Below are 23,280 nucleotides of genomic sequence, written 5' to 3' on the forward strand. Positions count from 1 at the left end.
GTTAGTAAATGTGGAGAGGAACGAGCGGCGACACCGGTTCCGATACTAACTGTGCGCGATAGCCATTCTAACCTCTTTAATATGTTCTGTGGTCTGGATAAGTGGACACCCTAGGTACCGCTGGAGAGACGAAGTGCAGAAATACCTTAGCGCACTCGGCGCCGTCGTCGTCTGGACATTTTTAAATGAAATGCTTAAATTATGAACCTACCTTTTTTACTTACATGAAACTTGGCATGTACAAGACAGTTTTGTATATGAAACTTCTATTCACTTTAATTTCTTTGTTTGTATTACAATTTCTAGCAACAAAAATTAGTACCTACCTATCAGACATATCTTATACCTTTAAACTTTCTTGAGGTATATATGACACCGTAAGATTGTGAACCCGTTCGTTTATAATCTAACGTAGGTTAGGTTACGTTAGGTTAGATAATAATCTCCGGATACCGTCAGTTTATAATGTAACTAGCGAGATTATAATATGACGAGTGTTTACAATTTTACGGTGACATATATATTTCAGGGATCTCGGAACCGGCTCTAACGATTTCGATGAAATTTGCTATATTGGTTTTCGGGGGCGAAAAATCGATCTAGCTAATAAATAGGTCTTATCTCTGGGAAAACGCGCGACTTTGAGGTTTTATACGTTAGTCTCCCAGATATTACCTTTTATTTGAGACGATTGTATTGTTGTATTGTATTTCGATTGTATAGCGGCGGCGACTTGGTTCGAAATGATGATGTTTTTATTATAGTACACCAACCGAACACCAAAAATTGCCAATCGGGGGAAATAATACATGTGTAAGCCAATTTTGGCATAGTTGTAGGGAAAGGTGTATTAAACAAAGACACTAAAAGTACCGGGGGGTGGGGGTGAAGCTAACGGGTAGGAGGGGGTTTTAAGGTCCCTAAGGTCCCTTGGTGGCCCGTAGCAAAAAATATTCTACTACATAAGTAATCCATATAAAATTTCCTACAAAAAGGTTCAGTACACTTTTTTGCTAGGATCAATATTTTAAAATATATTAAAGTGGGAAAGTCACGTATAATTTGTTCTAAGGTCGTTTTTTTTTTGTTTTTCGTAAATAACTCGTAAACGGTAGCCCACAGCAAAAAAATATCTTTTACGTAAATAATCTATTTGAGATTTCTTATAAAATAAATGCTACTTTTTTTCGCTAGGATCAATATTAAAGGGAGAATATAAATTCGAAGGTCCCCTTTTTTAGTATTTCGTAAATAATTCGTAAACAATAGCCAATAGCAAAAAATGTTTTATAACATTTATAATTAACATAAAATTTCCTACAAAAAGGTTATCCAATCTTTTTCTCTAGGATCAATATTTTAACTACGCTTGTCAGGCGTATACACTTTCCCCTTTAATTTTTTTTTTAAATATTGATGCCCAGCGAAAAAACGTAGCATTTATTTTATATGTAATCTCAAATAGATTATTTATGTAAAAGAAATTGTTTTGCTGTGGGCTACCGTTTACGAGTTATTTACGAAAAACTAAAAAAAAAACGACCTTAGAACAAATTATAGGTAACTTTACCACATTAATATATTTTGAAATATTGATCCTAGCGAAAAAGTGTACTGAACCTTGTTTGTAGGAAATTTTATATGGATTACTTATGTAGATTTTTTTTTTATACGGGCCACCGTTTAAGAGTTATTTACGAAAAACCGGCCAAGTGCGAGTCGGACTCGCGTTCCAAGGGTTCCGTACATTAAGTCCGACTCACGCTTGACTGCACATTTCTAATAGGTTTTCCTGTCATCTATAGGTAAAGAACTATTATGTGTATTTTTTTCAAAATTTTAGACCCAGTAGTTTCGGAGATAAGGGGGGAATGGTAATTTTTTGCCTATTTTGTTGAATAACTGCTAAACTATTAATCCTAAAATTATAAAAAAAATTGAGATCCTTAACCCCCCCCCCCTTCCCGTTAGCTTCACCCCCACCCCCGGGTACTTTTAGTATCTTGTTTAATAACACCATTCCCTAACAACTATGCCAAAATTGCCTTACACATGTATTATTTCCGCTGTAATTCCTTCGTTTGGTGGCCTATTATTAGTAGACTAGTAGTATACACTAACTAAAACACACACACACTAAATCTATAGACGTAGTAGACGTACCTATGTAAGTACCGTAAAACGGGGCGAGTAGGTTTCGCGGGGAGAGGTGGGTTATGAATGGAGAGAGAAGGTTTGAGAGGGGGGTGAGAAGGGATTTTAAGGCTACTGCTACAAAAATAATGTATTCCAATTTAAAATGGAGCTATAGTAATACGCATAATAAAAAAAAACGATCCAACAATCTTCCAAAATCACCTTTGTATGAAAACCCCTCTCACCCCAAATACGAGGCACTACGGGGTGAGGTGGGTTTTCCTCTTTATCGTCAAAGTTATGAAATTGAACTACCCAAAATAAAATAAAAACTAAAATACAAACGTCCGGAACACTTATTATATACACCATTCAGTTTTCATATGTAAAAATAAAATGTTATCGAGGTTTGAATTTCAGTTTTGACCCTACTCACCCTATTTTACGGTACCTACATCTATAGATAGCTTCATGACAGGTAAGTCGTTATTATTATGGCGATTCTTGGGCATGTACCTACTACTCTGTTGTTATTTCTACCTGGAAATCACATAGGTAACATAAACTAAATTCATAGTTGGGCATTTCATTTCAGTTTTAGGACTTTTTTGTTATTTCTACTCAGAACTCAGAATCATGAGCTTTTCGATCCTATTATGAGAAAAAGTGTCCCATTTTCATCCTTAGATATTTTAACACAAATTAAGTCATATTTTTTCTATTTTTATTTATTATAACAGCTAAGAGGGGAAAACAAATTCCATTTTTTTGCATATATTTTGCAATGGAGTGTAGCAGATAACTTTGCTGGATCAGACATACATACGCGAATTATGCGATATCCTATGTAGAACCGCCAATTATACAAATAACAAATTAACGCGAATTATAAAAAATTAAGTGTGGCAATTAAAGTTTCGAAAAAAAAGTGCTGGAAATATTTGCTTGTGATATAAATCAATTGGTAAAATATACGAGCATTCAGAAACGCTACATGAAAAATCGATGCATTTAAAAAGACGAACAATGAAATTTGCGATCGTGAGAAAATGCGATGTGAAAATTCGCTACTATGAAAATATGCTTTTGTGAAAATTGTCTAACAAATCAACTAGGTACCAGCAAAACTGTTGAATGCTTTTTAATATAAAACTCATCTGACCGAATTCATATTAGACGTCTTTGAAAAACACACAAAGACATTCAAGCTTTGCTATGAAAGAAAAGAAGAAAAATCATCTAACCACAATAGCCGCGCTGACCGCGTATTGAAGAGGCGAAAGCATTATTCACAGATAAAGCACTTTTACCCGACTGTTCTAGAAATAGGGTCTAACGTTTTTCAAGTGCAGTTGTGATTGAAGTGAATGTGAACGTGCATACATAATTTACTTTGACTCCGCCTCTATTTCAAATTCTCTTTGGTACGAGTTAGCGTCATGCGTCTTTCCCGTGGTCATTAACTTACTTTAAACTTTAAAAGTATAATAATAATAATTACTATTGCGAGCCTATTGTGTCCCACTGCTGAGCGAAGGCCTCCCTCCTTTTCTTCCAATCCTCCAGGTTTTGAGTAAGTAAATGGGCTTTAATTTTCTTGCTGGGCATATTCAAACCTCACCATCCCCCATGATCTCGTGAAAACCGAGAAAGACAAGTCCAGTAAGTACCTAGACTTGGCTCACGAGATAACCGCCATGTGGGATGTTAAATCGACGATCATTGTCCCGATAGATGTTTCAGCGAACGGTCTAATAGCGAAGAGTTTCGACCAACATCTTGAGAGACTCGCTAGGTGGTTGGATCAAGGATCAGATGCAGAAGGCGGTAATACTTGGTCGTGACACGGCGCGGATAGTCCGCCGCTTCCTCTCTCGTCAAATTAATCAAACAACAATTTAATTCAAATTGATTTATTCAGAATTAAATGCAAAACTCTTTCACATCTTAATTAACCCCTGGAGCGCCCCAGAATTACCGTAGTATGGAACTCCTATACTAGTTACTAGCACACGTGTCTTGTTAGGGCGCTCCACGGGTTAAAATTACTAATTTTACAAAACACAGTAGATTTCCTTCGAATTAAGGGTAACAATCATCAGAGTAAACTTGATTTATTTAAAAAAGGATTGGCCTATGTACTAACATTTGTAACCTTGTAAAATCTATTTACTTAATAACTTTATCCGACTTTATGACGACACCAAAGTTTATCCAACTACCACAGATGATAAAGTAATGTTTAGCATAGAGACGACGTCAAAGATATGTTTACATATTACACCTTAGGAGTAAAGTGGCCCACAGATTACCAGTCCGCCGGACGATATCAGCCTGTCAGTTGCTCGGAGCTGTCACCTTTTGCGTTTAACTGACAGGCCGATATGGTCCGGCGGACTGGTAATCAGCCCCTTAAGGTGCAAAAGTGTAAATATAAACATGATATATTTTAACGTTGACTGTAAATGACGGTCGATTTTGTCAATGGGATGTCATGTCGCATTTTGGCAGCTTCTTATCTTATTGACATACTATTTATAAAAATAAGTTATCATTTGTGGTTTGTGGTATACCAATTTATTCTACATGGGTATATTACAAACGAAACAATTTTACAACGATTTACATATAATAAAATAATTGAGCATGTATCGCAAAATTTGTGGATAATTGCAAAATTGAAACAATAAACAGATTATAAAACTGAAAACCTCTGAAATAATTACACATATTGGGGTGACAATAGATCCGTTTTCATACGACTCGGCATAGGCTACTTGTTACAACGATATCAAAACAGAATTAAATAGGTCACGTAGGAAAAAATCCGGTTCAAGTTTTCAGTTTAGAAATTCTTAAACTTAAAATTTAAATTCCAAACGGCTTATGAAGGATACTGGATGGATCACATGGTACTAGCGTTTCCCGAGCGTCGGCGTCTAGTCAACTCTATGGCTGCTGCTCGACGCAACGTTGGCGCAGCTGCGCAGTGACGCCATTTTCTAAGCGCTGACTAGACGCCGACGCTCAAAAGACGCTAGTGTGGAGTCTCTCTAAACACCTAGCAATTTGAGCAAGAAGGGTTTAAATTACAACTAACATAGCCCTTTACAAAAAACTAGCAAACGTGATGTTTTTAACGCCTGGCGAAACTGGTCTGAATTATTAGGCCCATTAATTGCCATTATGTCTTGAATTGATTTTAACTGCTTTGCTCAAACTGCTTAGCACTACTCTACGCTAGCCTACCCCAACTCCCCAGCCTATTTTTATCCACTTACTAAATAAAGTGAAAAATTAAGTGTGCATCTGGCGGTCTAGCATGAGTTGCGCGCGACTCCATACTTGAAGTCGCGCTAGATGTATGGCGTCGCGCGCGAGAACGCAACTCATGCTAGACCGCCTGATTGAGTAAGCCTTTGACAACAAAAAATAGGATTTACGCAATATTAATAAACATTTCTGAAATAAATACACATACAACAAAGTCCCTAAACAATCTAATCATTCATTACTCATTTAAGAAAATAAGTACAGTCACTTGAAATAATACCTTACACAACTAAGTCTCCAAAATATATAAATAAATAAGATTATGTCTCTTGGTTGAGTTAGAAATTATTGCAAATGAATTGTACCTAAGTACAGGCAGGCAGGTTTTTCTTACCGAAAAATACCACATGATTGCGAGGTCCATTCTTCGACGTTTCAACCATCGTTAATAATCTTGACTTCTGTACACTTGGCCGGAGATAAAACCATAATCCTATTTAGTTACAAATCCAATAGTTTAATCAACTAATCAAATAACGAAATATCAAATCTGGAAATTTTATGTGCCTCTTTCTGCCTTTTAACAAAGAAAATTGTATACTTTCTGGTAAGCCAACTTTGTCAGTAGAAAAAGGCGGAAAATTTGGAAAATGTAGGCGCAAAGGATCAATTTCCCATAGCAATTTTGATTTCGTGCCTTTTTCTACTAAGGTAGAAAAGAGGATTCTGTTAAAGTGAGTTTGATAATTGGAAGTGACGGAATCCTCGACGAATTGTCGTCCAACAAGTTCAATTATAGTTTTGTTTGTCAAAATTCAAAACAATTCATAATTCGAAAAATGTTAAATTTTATGGATAAATTTTAATCCTGTTTTAATTATGTTAAAGACAGTATTTAGCGTCTGTGTTTGGTCCGTTAGTAACGTTGAGCAGAATCATTCAGTAAGTAACCCCCGGCATGACAGCAATTCCTATTTAGCGGGCGATCACAAATATCGGAAACAAATAATCTTCTAACACTACAAACCTGTGTATTACATTTTTTTTTAGTCTCTTCTACAACAAATCGCCGCTATACTTACTCAACCTCGTATCTGCAACACTCATTTGATGAGTATTCCGAATGAAAGAAAAGCGACATTTCCATCAAATGATTGTTGCAGATATGAGGTTGAGTAAGTATAGCGACGAAAACCTATAGTATTTAATTGTATGGACTTCCAAGACGATTCTATTATCCTATAGGGCTAGCACAACTAACCGCGATCACTTCCTTCTCACCGCTCGAGGAGCGTGGCGCGGTCGCGCGCGGGCAGGTGTGCTAGCCACGTCGTTCTAGTCTCTCTCGAGCAGCTTTCTGATTTGTCGCCAGTCTTCCATGATGTCCGCGTCGGGGAGCATGTAGACCACGTAGGGTGGTGACACGGCGACCTGCCGACGGGAAGGAAAACTGTGGTATCTGCTATTTGATGATGTTTTTATTATTAGTAAAGGAGAATACACTACTAAATCTATAGACGTAAATAAACGACTTTTATAGATAGCTTCATGTGGGTCGGTATTAAAGAAATGTGCAATTGGCGGACTTAATGCCGAAAGGCATTACCTACCAAAAAATTATTGGGTGGAAGAGAGGCATATGAAGTTGATCGCTCGTCGAGTATGGCAAAGGGATGATGAAACATAGTGTTTTACAATAAATTAAACTTGCTTCACGCCGACGCCGCTTGCGCCCCCACTCGGGCCCCGTGGACCAGAGGTCTACGGTGTGGCGCTCTTTCTCCAGCCAACGGACTATCTCGAATAAACATGGCTAGTATAGCTAAGGGTTGCTAAACATAGTATTTAAACAATAAATTAAACTTACTTGGCGCCGACGCCGCTTGCGCCCCCACTCGGGCCCCGTGGACCAGAGGTCTACGGTGTGGCGTTCTTCCTCCAGCCGACGGACTTTCTCAAATGAACATGGCTAATATGGCTAAAGGTTGCTACACATAGTGTTTAAACAATAAATTAAACTAACTTGGCGCCGTCGTCGCTTGTGACCCCACTCGGGCCCCGTGGACCAAAGGTCTACGGTGTGGCGCTCTTCCTTCAGCCGACGCATTATGTCAAATAAACATGGCTTATATGGCTAAGGGATGCTAAAACATAGTGTTTAAACAATATATTAAACTTACTTGGCACCGTCGGCGCTTGCGACCCCACTCGGACCCCGTGGACCAGAGGTTTACGGTGTGGCGCTCTTCCTCCAGCCAACGGACTATCTCGAATAAACATGGCTAGTATAGCTAAGGGTTGCTAAACGTAGTATTTAAACAATAAATTAAACTTACTTGGCGCCGACGCCGCTCGCGCCCCCACTCGGGCCCCGTGGACCAGAGGTCTACGGTGTGGCGCTCTTCCTCCAGCCAACGGACTATCTCGAATAAACATGGCTAGTATAGCTAAGGGTTGCTAAACATAGTATTTAAACAATAAATTAAACTTACTTGGCGTCGACGCCGCTTGCGCCCCCACTCGGGTCCCGTGGACCAGAGGTCTACAGTGTGGCGCTCTTCCTCCAGCCGACGGATTATCTCAAATAAACATGGCTAATATGGCTAAGGGATGCTACACATAGTGTTTAAACAATATATTAAACTTACTTGGCGCCGTCGGCGCTTGCGACCCCACTCGGGTCCCGTGGACCAGAGGTCTACGGTGTGGCGTTCTTCCTCCATCCGACGCATTATCTCAAATAAATATGGTTAATATGGCTAAAGGTTGCTACACCAAGTGTTTAAACAATATATTAAACTTACTTGGCGCCGTCGCCGCTTGCGACCCCACTCGGGTCCCGTGGACCAGAGGTCTACGGTGTGGCGTTCTTCCTCCAGCCGACGGATTTTCTCGAGGATCTCCTCTTTCAGCGACTCGTAGCTCAGCCATTTTTCGCTCTGTTGACAAGAGAAAAGTTTGGGTAAATATGGTGATTATTTTTACACCACGCCAGGCCGCAAAGGCTTTTTATTCTTCAAAAATCGTCGAGAAAGTTGCATTTTATCCACGAGAGTAGCAAAGTTATTTAATTAATTTATTCGTTATTTTTTCATATGAGCCGCCATAATTTATACATTTAACGAACAGTAAAGACCACATATATGTAAAATGCTTTTTAATGAACTTTCGTTAAATTTCTTCCGTCGGTATGGCATAGTTATTTAGCAGAACCTAGGCGGACACTAAAAACGTATGCAAACGGGTCGGATATACGGGCTATTGTTATTTTTTATTTAATTGCTCTTACTATTTAATGGTGTTCCAAACAAATTCGTACATTTCACGTAATGTAACTAAAAACAAATTCAATAGGTATAACATATATTTATTTCAAGAAATTAGCATTCGAGAGAGCAAGAGAAGCAGCAGGTACACACAATGATCCCCACACTAGGCTCAGCCCGTAACGTAGGATACGAAAATTCTGTAGGTATACGAAAATTGAATACAAAAGAGATATATAGATAGAGAATTAATTTAAATAATATGTACCTACTGCGCATTTAGGTCAGCTATCAACGAGGCGGCTAATTGAATTCTATACATAGTCTTCAAAGTCAACTGAAAATTGGTGAATCTTACTGCATAGACATAAGATCCATCAGTGGTCAAAGAGTGTTGTTACGTATACGAATACGATCAAAGGTGACAGGTCAACGCGCTTGATAATGACGTGTACAATACGAAGGCCCTGTGTGCTATAAAAATATTGATATTGCGAGAACTACGGTTACCCGTGGGTATAGTCGCAATATCTCGGCGTTCAGTCTATAAAATACAGCTATTTAAGGGCCTACTGCAGCCGCGTCTGGCGCTTCGTAAACCACGCCCGCTAGTTCTTCCCTCCCCGCTAACACGCACACATGGAAACGCTTCGCGCCGCACGTGAAGTTTGTGTGACCTTTTAGCACCATCTAACGTTACAGAAGTTAACTACCATTATACGCGGTCGTTGCGGTCGGCCAGAAACTTAAATTCGGAAAAAATTGAAACAGATGGCGTTGTTACTTGTTCATAATAGCAAACAATAAAATAATTCATTAATAAACCTGAATATTTATTGTTGTTTTGGAAGATGTTAACAGCATAGAAGCAGCAGCGTATATAGCATATAAGTTAAGAGTATTGATAATAAGAAAATAGCACAAGAACAGAAAAGAGATTATTTTTGATAAAATATGATGAAAACAGATTTACTTGATTACGCTCACCTGACTTTGCGGTCACTAAATGCAAATTTCAACCTTATTGTTATGGGGTTACAATACCCCTGGGGTTGCAGGCGTCCATAGTCGTTATTATTATAAATGCTTTGGTTGAAATGCTTTTTAACCCTCGAATTTTTCATAGGTACAGTCACCTGCAATAATATGTTACTCTTCGACGGCCGCAAAAATATGTGACACGCTCTTATGGCTCTACAAATAAGATCTAACATGATCTACCGCAAAACGGCCTTCGGTGTGTAACATATTATTGCAGCTGACTGTACTCGTATTCATTGTTGTATAGGTAGGTATTAATATCTTTTTTCTACTCCAGCACTTAAATGTGTCAATTAAATGACTGACAGTGATATCTAAAGCAATGTCATTTGAATGATTTGTCTATAGGCTCATAAGATGACTGCTAGCAGTCATCTTATGAGTATAATACAACTGCTTTATTTTTTTGAAAGATACAAGTTCCGATCATCTTGATTGAAAGAGGTATGTTTTCATTTACAATAATAACTCTTTTTTTTTTAATAATAACTCAATTTTTTTAAAATAATAACTCTTTTTTTTTAATAATAACTCTTTTTTTTGCTGCAGCTGTCATAGAAAAAGTAATGTATGCAACAGCTCATAATTGGTTCTTAAAATTCTCGGGTCTTTTTTTACAAAACTCGACTACGTCTCGTTTTGTAACTTCGACCCTTGAATTTTAAGAACCCTTATTATATCACTGTTGCATAAACTACTATTATCCGATCGATTTGCATTTATTTGAAATAAATCACAGTGTTTAGTAATTATATGTTTTATTGAATAAGAGATTATTTAGGTATGTAAGGAATACAGGGTGCCTTTTTGAAACACTCATTTTTAGGGTTCCGTAGCCAAATGGCAAAAAACGGAACCCTTATAGATTCGTCATGTCTGTCTGTCTGTCCGTCTGTCCGTCCGTATGTCACAGCCACTTTTTTCCGAAACTATAAAAACTATAGTGTTGAAACTTGGTAAGTAGATGTATTCTGTGAACCGCATTAAGATTTTCACACAAAAAAAGAAAAAAAAATTTTTTTGGGGGTTCCCCATACTTAGAACTGAAGCTCAAAAATGCTCACATGATCGCCTCACGCTGTCTCGAGTTTATCATTTTTTCCCCACCTCAAAAAGTGCCTAGCGCTGCTAAAGAAGTTTTCACTTCAAAAATCTTTGAATGCAGTTGTTTCTTTAAAAAACAATAATGTTTCATTTAAGTAAAATGAGCAAACTTAAGGTTTTAAGGCACTTTCCCTCCAGGGCCCATAATTTTTTTCCACCCGGTAGTAGACAACTATTTTTTTCGACTAAATGAAGTTTTATTAGATAAATCGTTGATGGTTCGTTTCACACATCACATCAAATCGCTTGTCATCACAATCAAAATTTGTCAAAAGTAGTGAAATTTATGCCAAAAAAACATAAATAAAACATATAAATTCAACACATTTTTTTAATAAAAATCTTTCTCGATGATATAAAAAAGAACATCGACGAATTATGTTCAAAGAATTAATATCAAAACAGATGTCATAATTAGGATTGGCTACTTTAAGAAAGGGACAGAGAGATTTAATCTTCTCGCTCTGCACGTTTTTCTCATTCCTCCTTGTCAAGCCAAAATAAACTATAAAATGATAGTAACACAGTACATTGTAATATTCACTTTTTCCACGGTATCATGTCATTGTAAATTACTTATGTGAAATTGTAGTGGCGTGCGACTTTCAAACCGGAGGTCACGGGTTCGAACCCCGGCCCGTGCAAGTGAGTTTTTGTAAGTAGGGACCTTTTTTTAGTGGTACTTAAATATAATAACTTTTCGTATTATTGAAATAAAATATTTTATTCAAACAAACTTAATAATATAATAATTAAAACGAATAATATCAATTCAGTTTTTAATATTTATTCAATTATTTTAAATTATTTGAGCATGAAACATACTAGATTTATTTTTATCATTACAATAGAAAAAAAGCAAAAAATATATTCTTATAGATATTTTATTTTCAAACAAAAATAAAGCAAAAAGTTACGGTTAGATTCTGATGGCTAAATACCAAACAGCTACCGATACATTTCAATATCTGTCGAAATTTCCTAACCCGTTGTAACTGACAAAGAGTATAGATTTCGACGTAGCCTAGCAAACACGCACACATACGTAACGTATAGGCCTGTAAGAAGGCACCATCATAGGTTTACCTCCGATTCCGTTACTACTCAATGGAGTTACGACTCAACGTTTATTGGATATTAAAATTTTACGTAATTCGGAGCGCTGCGCGAAGTGACATAGGTCTTACCTCTTTGAGGCACGACGGCCATCTAACATTACTGGCATAAAGGATGCATTTATGACTTTGACGCATGACAGAAAGAGAAACCGAACTGCGTAAAATGGGCGTTTGCTGTTGAATTCATAAAATCAAAAATCGATAATAAATCCATCGGTAAAGGATAATAAGTTAATATTTAGTTCTTTGAAAGTTAAAACGAGATGAAAACCTTTGCTGTAAGGTGGGTTGTGCTGGATATGGATGTGTTTTCTAGTTGCACGAAGCTAAAACCGAAAAATGAACACGTAAGTTTGGATTTATTTTCTATCGAGAAAATTTTAAGCATTCGTGTTTCGACTACTACGAAATCACTTATCATATAGCCAAGAAACATATGTCCGAAAATCACTACTGTTTGTTTCCGGGGCTAGCCACTGCCACGTTTCTAAGATCCTGTTATTTTTCGATGCACGGCCTTAACACATTCATTGCCCCAGCCAGCAAACAAGACATCCGCGCCAGGCGACAAAAATTTCTTCATATAAAGCTGTAGTACCAGGTGTCGCGAATTTACGCGATTCCCAATAAAAGGTGAGTGACAACCTTTAGCATGATATTTTGACGTTGGTAACACTAAATAGACAAAGTTGGCGGGAGATAGAAAAATACTTGACATTATAATTGACAGAGTTAGCGAGGAACGCGTTCTAAGCTGCTTTTAATAATATATCGATGATTAAGAACCTGTAATGGCTGTTAGAGAGTGTGTAAGAGTTTAACCAGAAGATCGCCCCCTGGTGAGTGTTTATATTTCATTATGACGAGAGAAATACGTTGAGAGGTTATGTAAAAGTAAGAACACTAGATATGGTGGAACGGGAAGGTCTATTGGGGAAGGTGGTAGGACCTCCAGGGACCTGCGGGTCCCACAGAATAAGGTGAGAGTAGAGAAATTGTGGTGGCAATGGGTCTGATCAATATAGAGAGAAATTTACCACGGAGCGTGGCTCTCATCAGACTCATGGTGCCATCTACAACTCTCACCGATTGTAATTAGTAAGCTCTGGAAAGCTATCAACCCCTCAACGTACGTCACTCGACTTCTTGTCGCTTATATGTAAACTAGGGAAATGAGGAAACATGAAATATGACAATATATTATGTGTAATCATAATAATCATATACATATTATATTACAAGTGGCGACAAAATGGTGTAGAATGCTGGGATATTGTTTTGCAATTACGTATAGAGTAAAGTATATGAAGTATTAATCTATAACTAAGAGCCTTGTATTAGGCATAGAAAAGAACAATGATGATTTAGATAAAGAGTGTATGCCAAAGTATGTGCAATTATTAAGAGCCTTGTATTAGGTACCTTTGATGTATTAGAGAAGAGCCGCTGGTGGGCATGCTAATGTATTTGCAATTAAGAACCTTGTAATAGGCATAGTAACATTGATGAGTCTTCATAGAGTAGAGGGCAAGTATTAGAAAGAACCTTGTAATAGGTACTGTTGAAGTGTTTTGAGTCCTCAAAGAGTAGAGGTCATACTATTGTGAAAGAACCTTGTAATAGGAACTGTTGAGGTATTATGAGTCCTCGAAGAGTAGAGGGCATACTATTGAAAAAGAACCTTGTAGTAGGTACTGCTGAGTTAACAGCATTTATGAGTCCTCAGAGAATAGAGGTCATACTATAGAAAATGAACCTTTAAAGGTACTAATTAATTATTATGAGCCTTCGTAGAGCAGAAGGCATGGTGTTGAATAAGAACCTTGTATTAGGTACCGCCAAAATATTGGCATGAACAAGTCCTAGTAAAGGGTATAAAAATAGATTTATTAAAATATTAATTATTTAGATGTTGCAACCAAATGTATGTAACAAAATGAGATTAAAATGGCAAGTACTCCCAGCTTTGAATCGAGCAAAACGTCAATCAGCTAAAGGTTTTTACCAATAAAGATAAGTGTCTGGTTATATCTCTCTCTCTCTCTCAGACATGGGTACTCCAATATTTTCAGTCAAAAATTGTATTGTAATTCTTCCTCCGGAAGTTTACCTGGTAGATTTTGTGTATTCAGATTTATTAAGGTATGGAAGCATAAATATAGACGGTATACTTGTGTTTTATTTAGTTTTAAGTACTTTTAAGTACCTATCGATTGACTATCAATCGATAGTCGATAATCGATTGATTATTATAGCGCCGTTACCTTGTAAATAAGGCAACACTGAAAATTCAATAATCGATTAAATCGATTCACTAATCGATAATGAAGTTTGTAGTGGCAACACTAGAAGGATTGTTGTCTATGCACAGTTTCTAAAATGTCAAACTAAGATCGCTTCTCTCATTGGTTAAAATGAACGAAGAATTTTCTTAGTGGATGTTATCTACTTTGAGTTCTATCGGAATATGATCGGAATACCCAGAATGTAATAGCAAACGAACTCTTGCGACTACCTGTTTGTTTGTTTTGCAAAGTAAAAGAAAAAATATGCCTTTACCGCCATTACCGGTAACGTTCTGTAAGTTTTGAGCGAGTTTATGTGAGTAAAACTGTGTTAAAAGTTCGTGGAAGAGGAATCTGCAATAAGGAAGTGGAATACGATAATAATACAAAGGTCGGAAGCCGACACATTGGCATTTGTTGTAAATATTGCCGTTAAGAAACCTCACGAAGGTACGTAGCGAAAAGTTTGTTTATTATGATGTTAGAAGTTGTAATTAGAACTTGAGAAGAGTATTTTACTACTTCCGTGTCAGTCTTAATATTGTCAGTCAAGTCTCGTGCACAAAATAGGTACACGAGATATGAAATAGTAACTTTCAAATAAAGAATGCAAACTTTTTTAAAGCGTACATCTCGGTGTACATACTTGATACCGTCATTTTCTTTGCGTTATTTCCAGATTATTGCAACAATAAATATTGATGAATGGATGTTAGGCGAAGAAATTTAGTAAAATGGAGCAATTTTTGCGAGAAAGATTAACATTAAGACGAGAAAAGCTAGAAGAAGATGTAAAAAGCTCGGAAGAGTTAATATCGTTATTTAAAACAGGTAACGCGATCTCAGAACAAGATGTTACGAGACTACGACTAAAGCTAAAACAATCCTTAAGTATCATCCAAAATGATGTGGACAATTACATCAAAACAAACTCGGAGGACACAGAAGTGCTGCGTATATGTCTCAAGCAACAAGTTAAAGCCGAAGACCAATTAATTGAACTTGATTTATTAAATTCACATGAAATCAAAAACACAACAACTGTAAAGCTTCCAAAATTAGAACTAATGAAGTTTAATGGAGACATTCTAAAGTGGACAGAGTTCTGGGACCGGTTCAGAGCGAACATCCATTCCCAGAATATGAAGGATTCGGAAAAATTAGCTTATCTGCTCAGCTTAGTTCAAGAAGACGCTAGGGACGCCATTCAAGGCCTAGCAATAACGAACTCGAATTACCAAGTAGCGGTTACAACCCTACAAAACCGATATGGTAATGAACAAAAGGTAATTGACTCTCATTACGAGGCTCTCAATAAGATCAATCGCTGTGAATATACCTCAGAAGATTGCAGAAAAACTTTAAATAGTATTGAAACCCATTTAAGAGTACTGTCATCTTTAGGCGAGAATATTGAAAGTAATTTCTTAAGAAGCCTCATTATCGATAAATTCCCGGAAAAGGTAATATATGAATTGAACTTGCTCTCAGCCAACGATCAGACCATAATGAGTATAAGAAGTACTTTGGATGCCATTGTGGTAGCATTAGAAAAGTCCAAGGTAAAGGAACCCATTCAAAAAGAAACACCTGCTGCTACTACGGATGCATTCATCTCAATTGATAGTAGACCTAAATATCACAGAGGGAAGAGGATATCAGGCTTCACACCACATAATAAACTTTCGTCTCAGCCGCGAAACTACAACAAGAGAAGAAATGCTAATCCTGTGACTGATAAAGGTGCGAAGAAACCTAAATTAAGTTGTATTTTTTGCGCTGGACCACACTTCAATGACGAGTGCACCTCGGTAAAGACAATAGAAGACAGGAAAAAGAACTTAGTGAACCAATGTTACGGTTGCTTAAAGAAAGGGCATCGGGCACCCGAATGTAAGAGACACAAGCAGTGTTTCCACTGTAAAGGCAAGCATAATCGTGCCCTATGCCCAAAGCGAGAACCTGCAGACTGCAACAGTGCAGGTGACTCACAAAACAAAAGACTAACATGTAGACTGCTTCTTGACTGCGGAAGTCAAAGAAGCTATATTACTACCGGATTGGCAAAAAACCTGGATTTGACTTCAAATAATGTGGACTCCTTACTAATCTTTACCTTTGGAGCAGAGAAACCTACTGAGACCTTGAGCCCTTGCACGGATATTGTAATTAACACAAAACGAGGAATAGAAAGAAATATCCATGTTAACATTGTCCCTCGTATTACTAATAAGATACCCATACAAAACATTCCTGAGACAAACCTAGTTGATATAATGGCAGACAGTGGCTCACAAGGAAGTGAAGTAATAAATGTGCTCATTGGTAATGATTATTACTTTTCCTTCATTAGGAATAGTATTATCCAAATTGATAGTGATCTATACCTAGTAGACACAGACTTCGGATGGGTGATATCTGGTCGCCTCAGTACTGAAAATCAAGAAGACGACAATACTTTGACAGTTGTAACCTACCATCAAAGCAATAGAGGCTGTAAATGTTTTACAGAACCTGATCTACCTTTAAGACAGTCCGATGTGAAATTCCTTTGGAGTTTGGAGAATATTGGAATAACTGATTCGGTAAAGGCCACCAGAGAGGAAAGTGCAGTTCAACACTTTAATGACACTGTTGTGTATCAAGGAGGTCGTTATTATGTAAAATGGCCATGGACAACATATCCACCAGATGTGCCTACTAACTATGGCCTAGCATATGGTAGGCTCAAGGGATTAGTGCAACGACTGGATAAGCCTACACTACAAGAATATAACGAGATACTGATGGAACAACTTAAGGCTGAGATCATAGAAGTTGTTCAAGTAGACTCAAATGTCCAATGCCAGACTGTGCCTCCAGTTAACTACCTACCGCATCACATTATCAAGCAGAGTGCGAAGCGTGGGCGTATAGTGTATGATGGTTCAGCAAGATTAAAAGATCAGCAAAGCCTTAATGAATGCTTATATAGAGGACCTTGCATGCTTCAAGATCTGACGGCTCTGCTCTTGAACTTTAGAGTTTATAAAATAGGTATTATAGCAGACGTCGAGAAGGCTTTCTTGCAAATAGGCCTACAGGAAGAAGACCGAGATGTGACAAGGTTCATATGGCTGAAGGATATTAACAAACCATTGTCCGATGAAAACATACTACACCTAAGATTTTGCAGAATGCCTTTCGGTATTATTTCAAGTCCTTTCTTACTGACGGCTACCATACGTTACCACATTTCACAGAAAGATAGCGAGTTGCTAAAAAAGGTAGCGAACAAGTGTTATGTTGATAATGTTGTAACTGGCACTAACACTTCAGAAGAGGCTGTCCAATTATATGATGAAACCAGAAAAACATTTGAAGAACTCTCAATGAACCTAAGAGACTGGACATCAAATGATGAATCTTTTACCCAGACTGTACCTGAACAGTATAGAGCAAAAGAGACAAACGAAATAAAAGTTCTAGGCCTGCTGTGGAATAAAAAAGAAGATGTGCTTACATTGAACATAAATAAAGAAGTTTTTAACGATGGACCCTCAGAAGAAGTGACAAAAAGGGAAGTCCTAAGAATATTGGCATCAGTATATGATCCATGTGGCATAGTCTCTCCATTACTCGTGCCAATCAAACTGTTTCTACAGGAATTATGGAGAAATGACTATAAATGGGACTCACCACTGTCACAGGAACTATTACAAAAGTGGAAGAAAATTGAAAGTAACCTAGGGGATATAAAAGAGGTTAAAATACCACGATATGTTGAAGCCAATGTCAGTGAAGGATCTGAAAATGAATTACATTGCTTTGCAGACGCTGCTAAAGACTCTTACGCAGCAGTAGTATATTTAAGATCAAGCAATGGTTCCGAAGTAAAGACATCCTTTTTATTATCAAAAAGTAGAGTTGCACCATTGGAAAAGAAAAATAAAAATGGGAAGAAGAATGAAAGAAAACTCACTATTCCACAACTGGAATTACTCGGATGTGTAATCGGAAACCGTTTATTGACATTCCTGAAAGAGACCATAGAGTTACCCATTGATAGACAATACTTATGGACAGACAGCTTAGTGGTTCTCAACTGGATTCACTCGAATAAGCTTCTACCACCTTTCATAGCCAACAGAATAGAAGAGATAAAGAGAAATGTTGGACTAGAGACATGCTATGTGAATACGAAAGAGAATCCAGCTGATATTGCAACCCGACCTGAGCTCTGGATGCAGAAGAAAAATGTATGGCTAGAAGGACCATCTTTCTTAGCTAAAAGAAAGGATGAATGGCCAAAAGATATCCACCTCGCTAGCCACCAAAACCTAGCTTCCTTTCCTGCTGTAGTGGAGGGTCTGAAGGAACAGTCTTCAAATAATGTACCTGTAGAACCTTCAAATAATGACATGCCTGTAGAACCTTCAGATAATGACATACAGGTGGAACTTTCACAGAATTACATACCTGTGGAACCTGTTAATGATGATGATCCAAGGCCCGACCAGTGTGAAGTAAGATCTCAGGTTCAGGAGATAAAAAACCTACAACAAAGATTCTTTCCAGATGAGATAAAAGGCAAAATGACGAACCTTAGTAGAAGTCTTGGACTATTTACAGATGTTGACGGACTATTGAGATGCAAGGGAAGAATGATGCATGCTAATTGGTCATACGACATGAGGTATCCGATTCTATTGCCTAGAGACTGCGAATTCACAAAGAAAGTGGTACAAGAAATACATGAGAAGAATTACCACGTAGGAGCACCTCATACTCTCGACCTAGTTCGTCAGCAATTCTGGATTCCAAAAGGAAGACCGGTAGTGGAGAAAATACTAAGAAAATGTACTCAATGTGTCAAGCATGGTGGTGGCCCGTACCCACTGCCTCCAACACCGGCCTTACCAGCAGAACGTGCCAATTATAGCACACCGTTCACTTATACTGGAATTGATTATTTTGGAGCTGTCTATGTAGATACCGAGAATGGACAGCAAAAGAGATGGATATGTCTTATGACATGCTTAGCAGTGAGAGCCATACACATGGAAGTCGTTAAGAACTTAACTACAGATGAGTGTCTTATGGCTCTGAGGAGGTTTATGGCTACAAGAGGTGTACCAGTAGCAATAGTTTCCGACAATGCACTGTACTTTAAATTGAGCTCTGAAATCCTTAAGAGTGAACACTGCGTCAAGAATAATATCAAATGGAAGTTTATTCCCCAACTAGCGCCATGGCATGGTGCATTTTATGAAAGACTAGTGGGGTTAGTGAAGCATTGTATGAAGAGAACCTTGGAGAAACTGCTACTTAATGACACACAAATTCTTACTGTCATTAAAGAAATTGAGGCTGTTGTTAACAGTCGGCCTTTGACACGAGTAGGCCCTGACATGGATATAGTTCTTAGACCATGTGACTTTTTATCTCTAGGACGGTGTCTAAATTTGGAGATCTCAGAGAATTATAAACCTGACCAAGCTGACACTCAAGTGAAACAGAACGTCTTAGACAGTTGGAAAAGAGGTCAGAACATGTTGAACCATTTCAAGAACATGTTTATAAACCAATATTTGATGAGCCTAAGAGAAAGGTATCAACACAGTCACAAGCAACCAAGAGTAAAATCACACAAGGAGCCAAATGTTGGTGATCTAGTTCAGATTAAAGGCGAAACTAGCAACAGAAACAACTGGAAGGTTGGCAAGATTGTCCAATTGATAAGAAGTTCTGATGGATACTGTAGAGTAGCACAAGTTAAAGTAGGAGACAGTATCTTCAAACGGTCTATTGGACACCTATATCCTTTAGAATTGGAACATTCACCTTCGGCACAGGGACATGTTGAAACTGTTGAGTCAAGAGAACCTCAAGACAGAGTTCAAAGATGTATACCAAGTGAGTCCGACACAAGTCAAACGATTGAAATACCAGAGGCAAATGAGCAAATTGAGATTGTAAAGGAGAGTCAAGGAAGTTCAGAGGTAATACCTATCCAATCTATAGAAGAAGAGAGAGGGATTAATGATGATTGTCTTAATGAAAGAGTATCCACAACACCCTTACAAACATTACAAGGAGAAACTGATGAGATTTCTCACCCAGTGGAAGATGTAAGCCATGAGACCGAGATAGTCATGCAAGATGAAAGTCAGCCACGAGAGGAGGTAGTGAGACGAGCCGCAGCGATACGAGCAAGAGAAAAGATCGCAGAGTGGACTCGTCAACTTTTCGCTATTCTATAAACAAGCCTCGTTATTAGGAGTGTCGCGAATTTACGCGATTCCCAATAAAAGGTGAGTGACAACCTTTAGCATGATATTTTGACGTTGGTAACACTAAATAGACAAAGTTGGCGGGAGATAGAAAAATACTTGACATTATAATTGACAGAGTTAGCGAGGAACGCGTTCTAAGCTGCTTTTAATAATATATCGATGATTAAGAACCTGTAATGGCTGTTAGAGAGTGTGTAAGAGTTTAACCAGAAGATCGCCCCCTGGTGAGTGTTTATATTTCATTATGACGAGAGAAATACGTTGAGAGGTTATGTAAAAGTAAGAACACTAGATATGGTGGAACGGGAAGGTCTATTGGGGAAGGTGGTAGGACCTCCAGGGACCTGCGGGTCCCACAGAATAAGGTGAGAGTAGAGAAATTGTGGTGGCAATGGGTCTGATCAATATAGAGAGAAATTTACCACGGAGCGTGGCTCTCATCAGACTCATGGTGCCATCTACAACTCTCACCGATTGTAATTAGTAAGCTCTGGAAAGCTATCAACCCCTCAACGTACGTCACTCGACTTCTTGTCGCTTATATGTAAACTAGGGAAATGAGGAAACATGAAATATGACAATATATTATGTGTAATCATAATAATCATATACATATTATATTACAAGTGGCGACACCAGGATCCCGACTATCGGGTCGTCCGGTTTGGGAACGAAATCGTAAATTACGTGATATTCGGGTTTTCGGCACTGAATGTGTTAAATGGATTAAGCATATCGCGTATTATGATTTTGAAATACACCCCCAAACTTCTAAAATGCGGCAAATGAGAATAGTTGTTTGTTTTACAAGGGGTTAAAGTTGTTGTTTTGCTAATATTGATACCCGAGCAAGCGAAATACCCCAAACTTGAACCACGAGCGTAGCGAGTGGAATGTTGGGTGTTGCGAGGGTTTTAAGGCACGAGGTTTAAGCAAATTTTGCCACCGAGTGAAACCCAAAAATTTTCACCACACCAACGCAAGGAAAATACTAACTGTAAAATATCAAACAGAATCAAACCAAATCAATTCAAAATGATTGTTATTAAATATTTAACGGCCTCCGTAGCCTAGTCGGTAGTGACCCTGCCTACGAAGCTGGAGGTCCCGGGTTCGAATCCCGGTAAGGGCATTTATTTGTGTGTTCATCACAAATATTTGTTCCTTAGTTATGGATGTTTTCTATGTATTTAAGTACTTATATGTATCTATATATTATATATATAGTCGTCTAGTACCCACAACACAAGCCTTATTGAGCTTACCGTGGGACTAGGTCGATTTGTGTAAGATTGTCCCATAATATTTATTTATTTATTTAAGTATCATTTAAAAGTCAATTCTACCAGCCAACACAAGGAAACAACTCAACATTTGCATTTGATTACTTTGCCACAGTACAATATTATCGACAATGCAACTTTCTCATTTCAGCTACCAGCAAACGGAGGGCCTACCGCGAACCACGTTAGACGTGTTACCTCCCTGTCACACTTACGTACGAATTTAGAAGTGCGACAGAGAGGAAACACGTCGAACGAGGTTCGCGGTAGGCCCGCAGGCCGGGGCGGTGGCTGATGTCCGAGAACGCTTCGAAGTAAATAAATATAGTTGTCTCGGCGCACACTACGAGTTTGTAGCTTTTTGGGTCAAGACACTAGGCTCTAGGCTCCACAAGGCGCTCAGCAAACGCCTAAGGGAAGCCAGGTGACCCTCGCGTAGGCAGCATTCTGAACAAAGATTGGCCATATCCAGCACGGAACGCTGCCTGCGTGATTTTGTAGGGATTTTTAATTTTTAGCTTTAGTTATTTTAATTGAAGTTAGTTTTATATTAATTTTATAACACTTATTATTATAACATATGAGTTTACTTTCTCATCATTTTTGACCAATCAAGAGACCAGCCAGCTGGTGTGCTGAATTTTTTTTTGTTATCAAATAGGTATCCGATTTTAAACGATACACATAAAAATAGTGATCTGGTAGTCCAAAAGTTGTTATCAGTTATTTTTGAAGTCGGTTATTCCAATAAACAACATGGTGAATCTCGTAGAACACGTAGTGAGTGGCCTCACCCGCAGAGCTCATAAGTTTAATGCGGCTTTGATTGAGGGTCCATAAAACGACCAACCGACCTCTTCAGCCTTAAATATTATAAGCTCAATGCGGCTTAGGTCGTTATAACAATTGACAAATCATATCACCGTCAAATCTGTGATAACTCGGGGCACATAAAATGATTAGAATAACACATTTAGTGCCAATGTGGAAATACTGACTTAGAATTTAAGAAGCAGTATACAAAGCGATTTTGTGTTTTTTTTTTGTAAATACTATTATTATAGTTTTTATTAATTCGACATTTAGAGACTTTATACATCTCTCTCTATGTAATAATTTAGTTTGATTTGATATTTGCGGCTTAGATGTATTTTATCATTGCTGATGTGTTTTTTTTGCTTGTATGTAAAATGTTGACGTGTAAAAGTGCCCTTGTGGCAGTTGTGTCCTATTTGCTGAATAAATGTTGATGTTTGATGTTTGATTTTGTACAAATATATTTATTTTGTAGAACATTTAGATGTTCACAGTAACATCGATATATTTAATTGTTGATAAAATATTTTGCTACGTCACTTTAGTACCGTAACCTATATTTAAGTGCCCCGAGTTATCCCAGGTTTGATAACCGTCAACTTCATCATTTTGTCGATCATAAAGCGCAGTTAATCCATTGCCGCCACAAACTGAATCCGACCACCGTTCACCGTGGCGACACG

At 37.9% G+C, this 23,280-nt stretch overlaps 1 protein-coding gene and 1 long non-coding RNA gene across 2 annotated transcripts in view; one reads left to right on the forward strand and one right to left on the reverse strand.

Moving 5' to 3' along the window:
• Positions 1-23,280, forward strand: part of LOC134653377 (uncharacterized) — a 144,294-nt gene that overhangs the window by 4,600 nt on the left and 116,414 nt on the right. The gene's annotated exons all lie outside the window — the stretch shown is intronic.
• Positions 6,620-23,280, reverse strand: part of LOC134653344 (breast cancer metastasis-suppressor 1-like protein) — a 148,686-nt gene continuing 132,025 nt past the window's right edge. The window contains exons 4-5 of the mRNA XM_063508678.1: positions 8,214-8,348; positions 6,620-6,840 (exon numbers count right to left, since the gene is read on the reverse strand). Of these exons, the coding sequence (XP_063364748.1) occupies positions 6,745-6,840; positions 8,214-8,348 (231 nt within the window). The 3' untranslated portion in view covers positions 6,620-6,744. The remainder of the gene's footprint in view (positions 6,841-8,213; positions 8,349-23,280) is intronic.

This window comes from Cydia amplana, chromosome 13 (genome assembly GCF_948474715.1).
Source record: "Cydia amplana chromosome 13, ilCydAmpl1.1, whole genome shotgun sequence".
In the NCBI taxonomy this organism is placed as follows: domain Eukaryota; kingdom Metazoa; phylum Arthropoda; class Insecta; order Lepidoptera; family Tortricidae; genus Cydia; species Cydia amplana.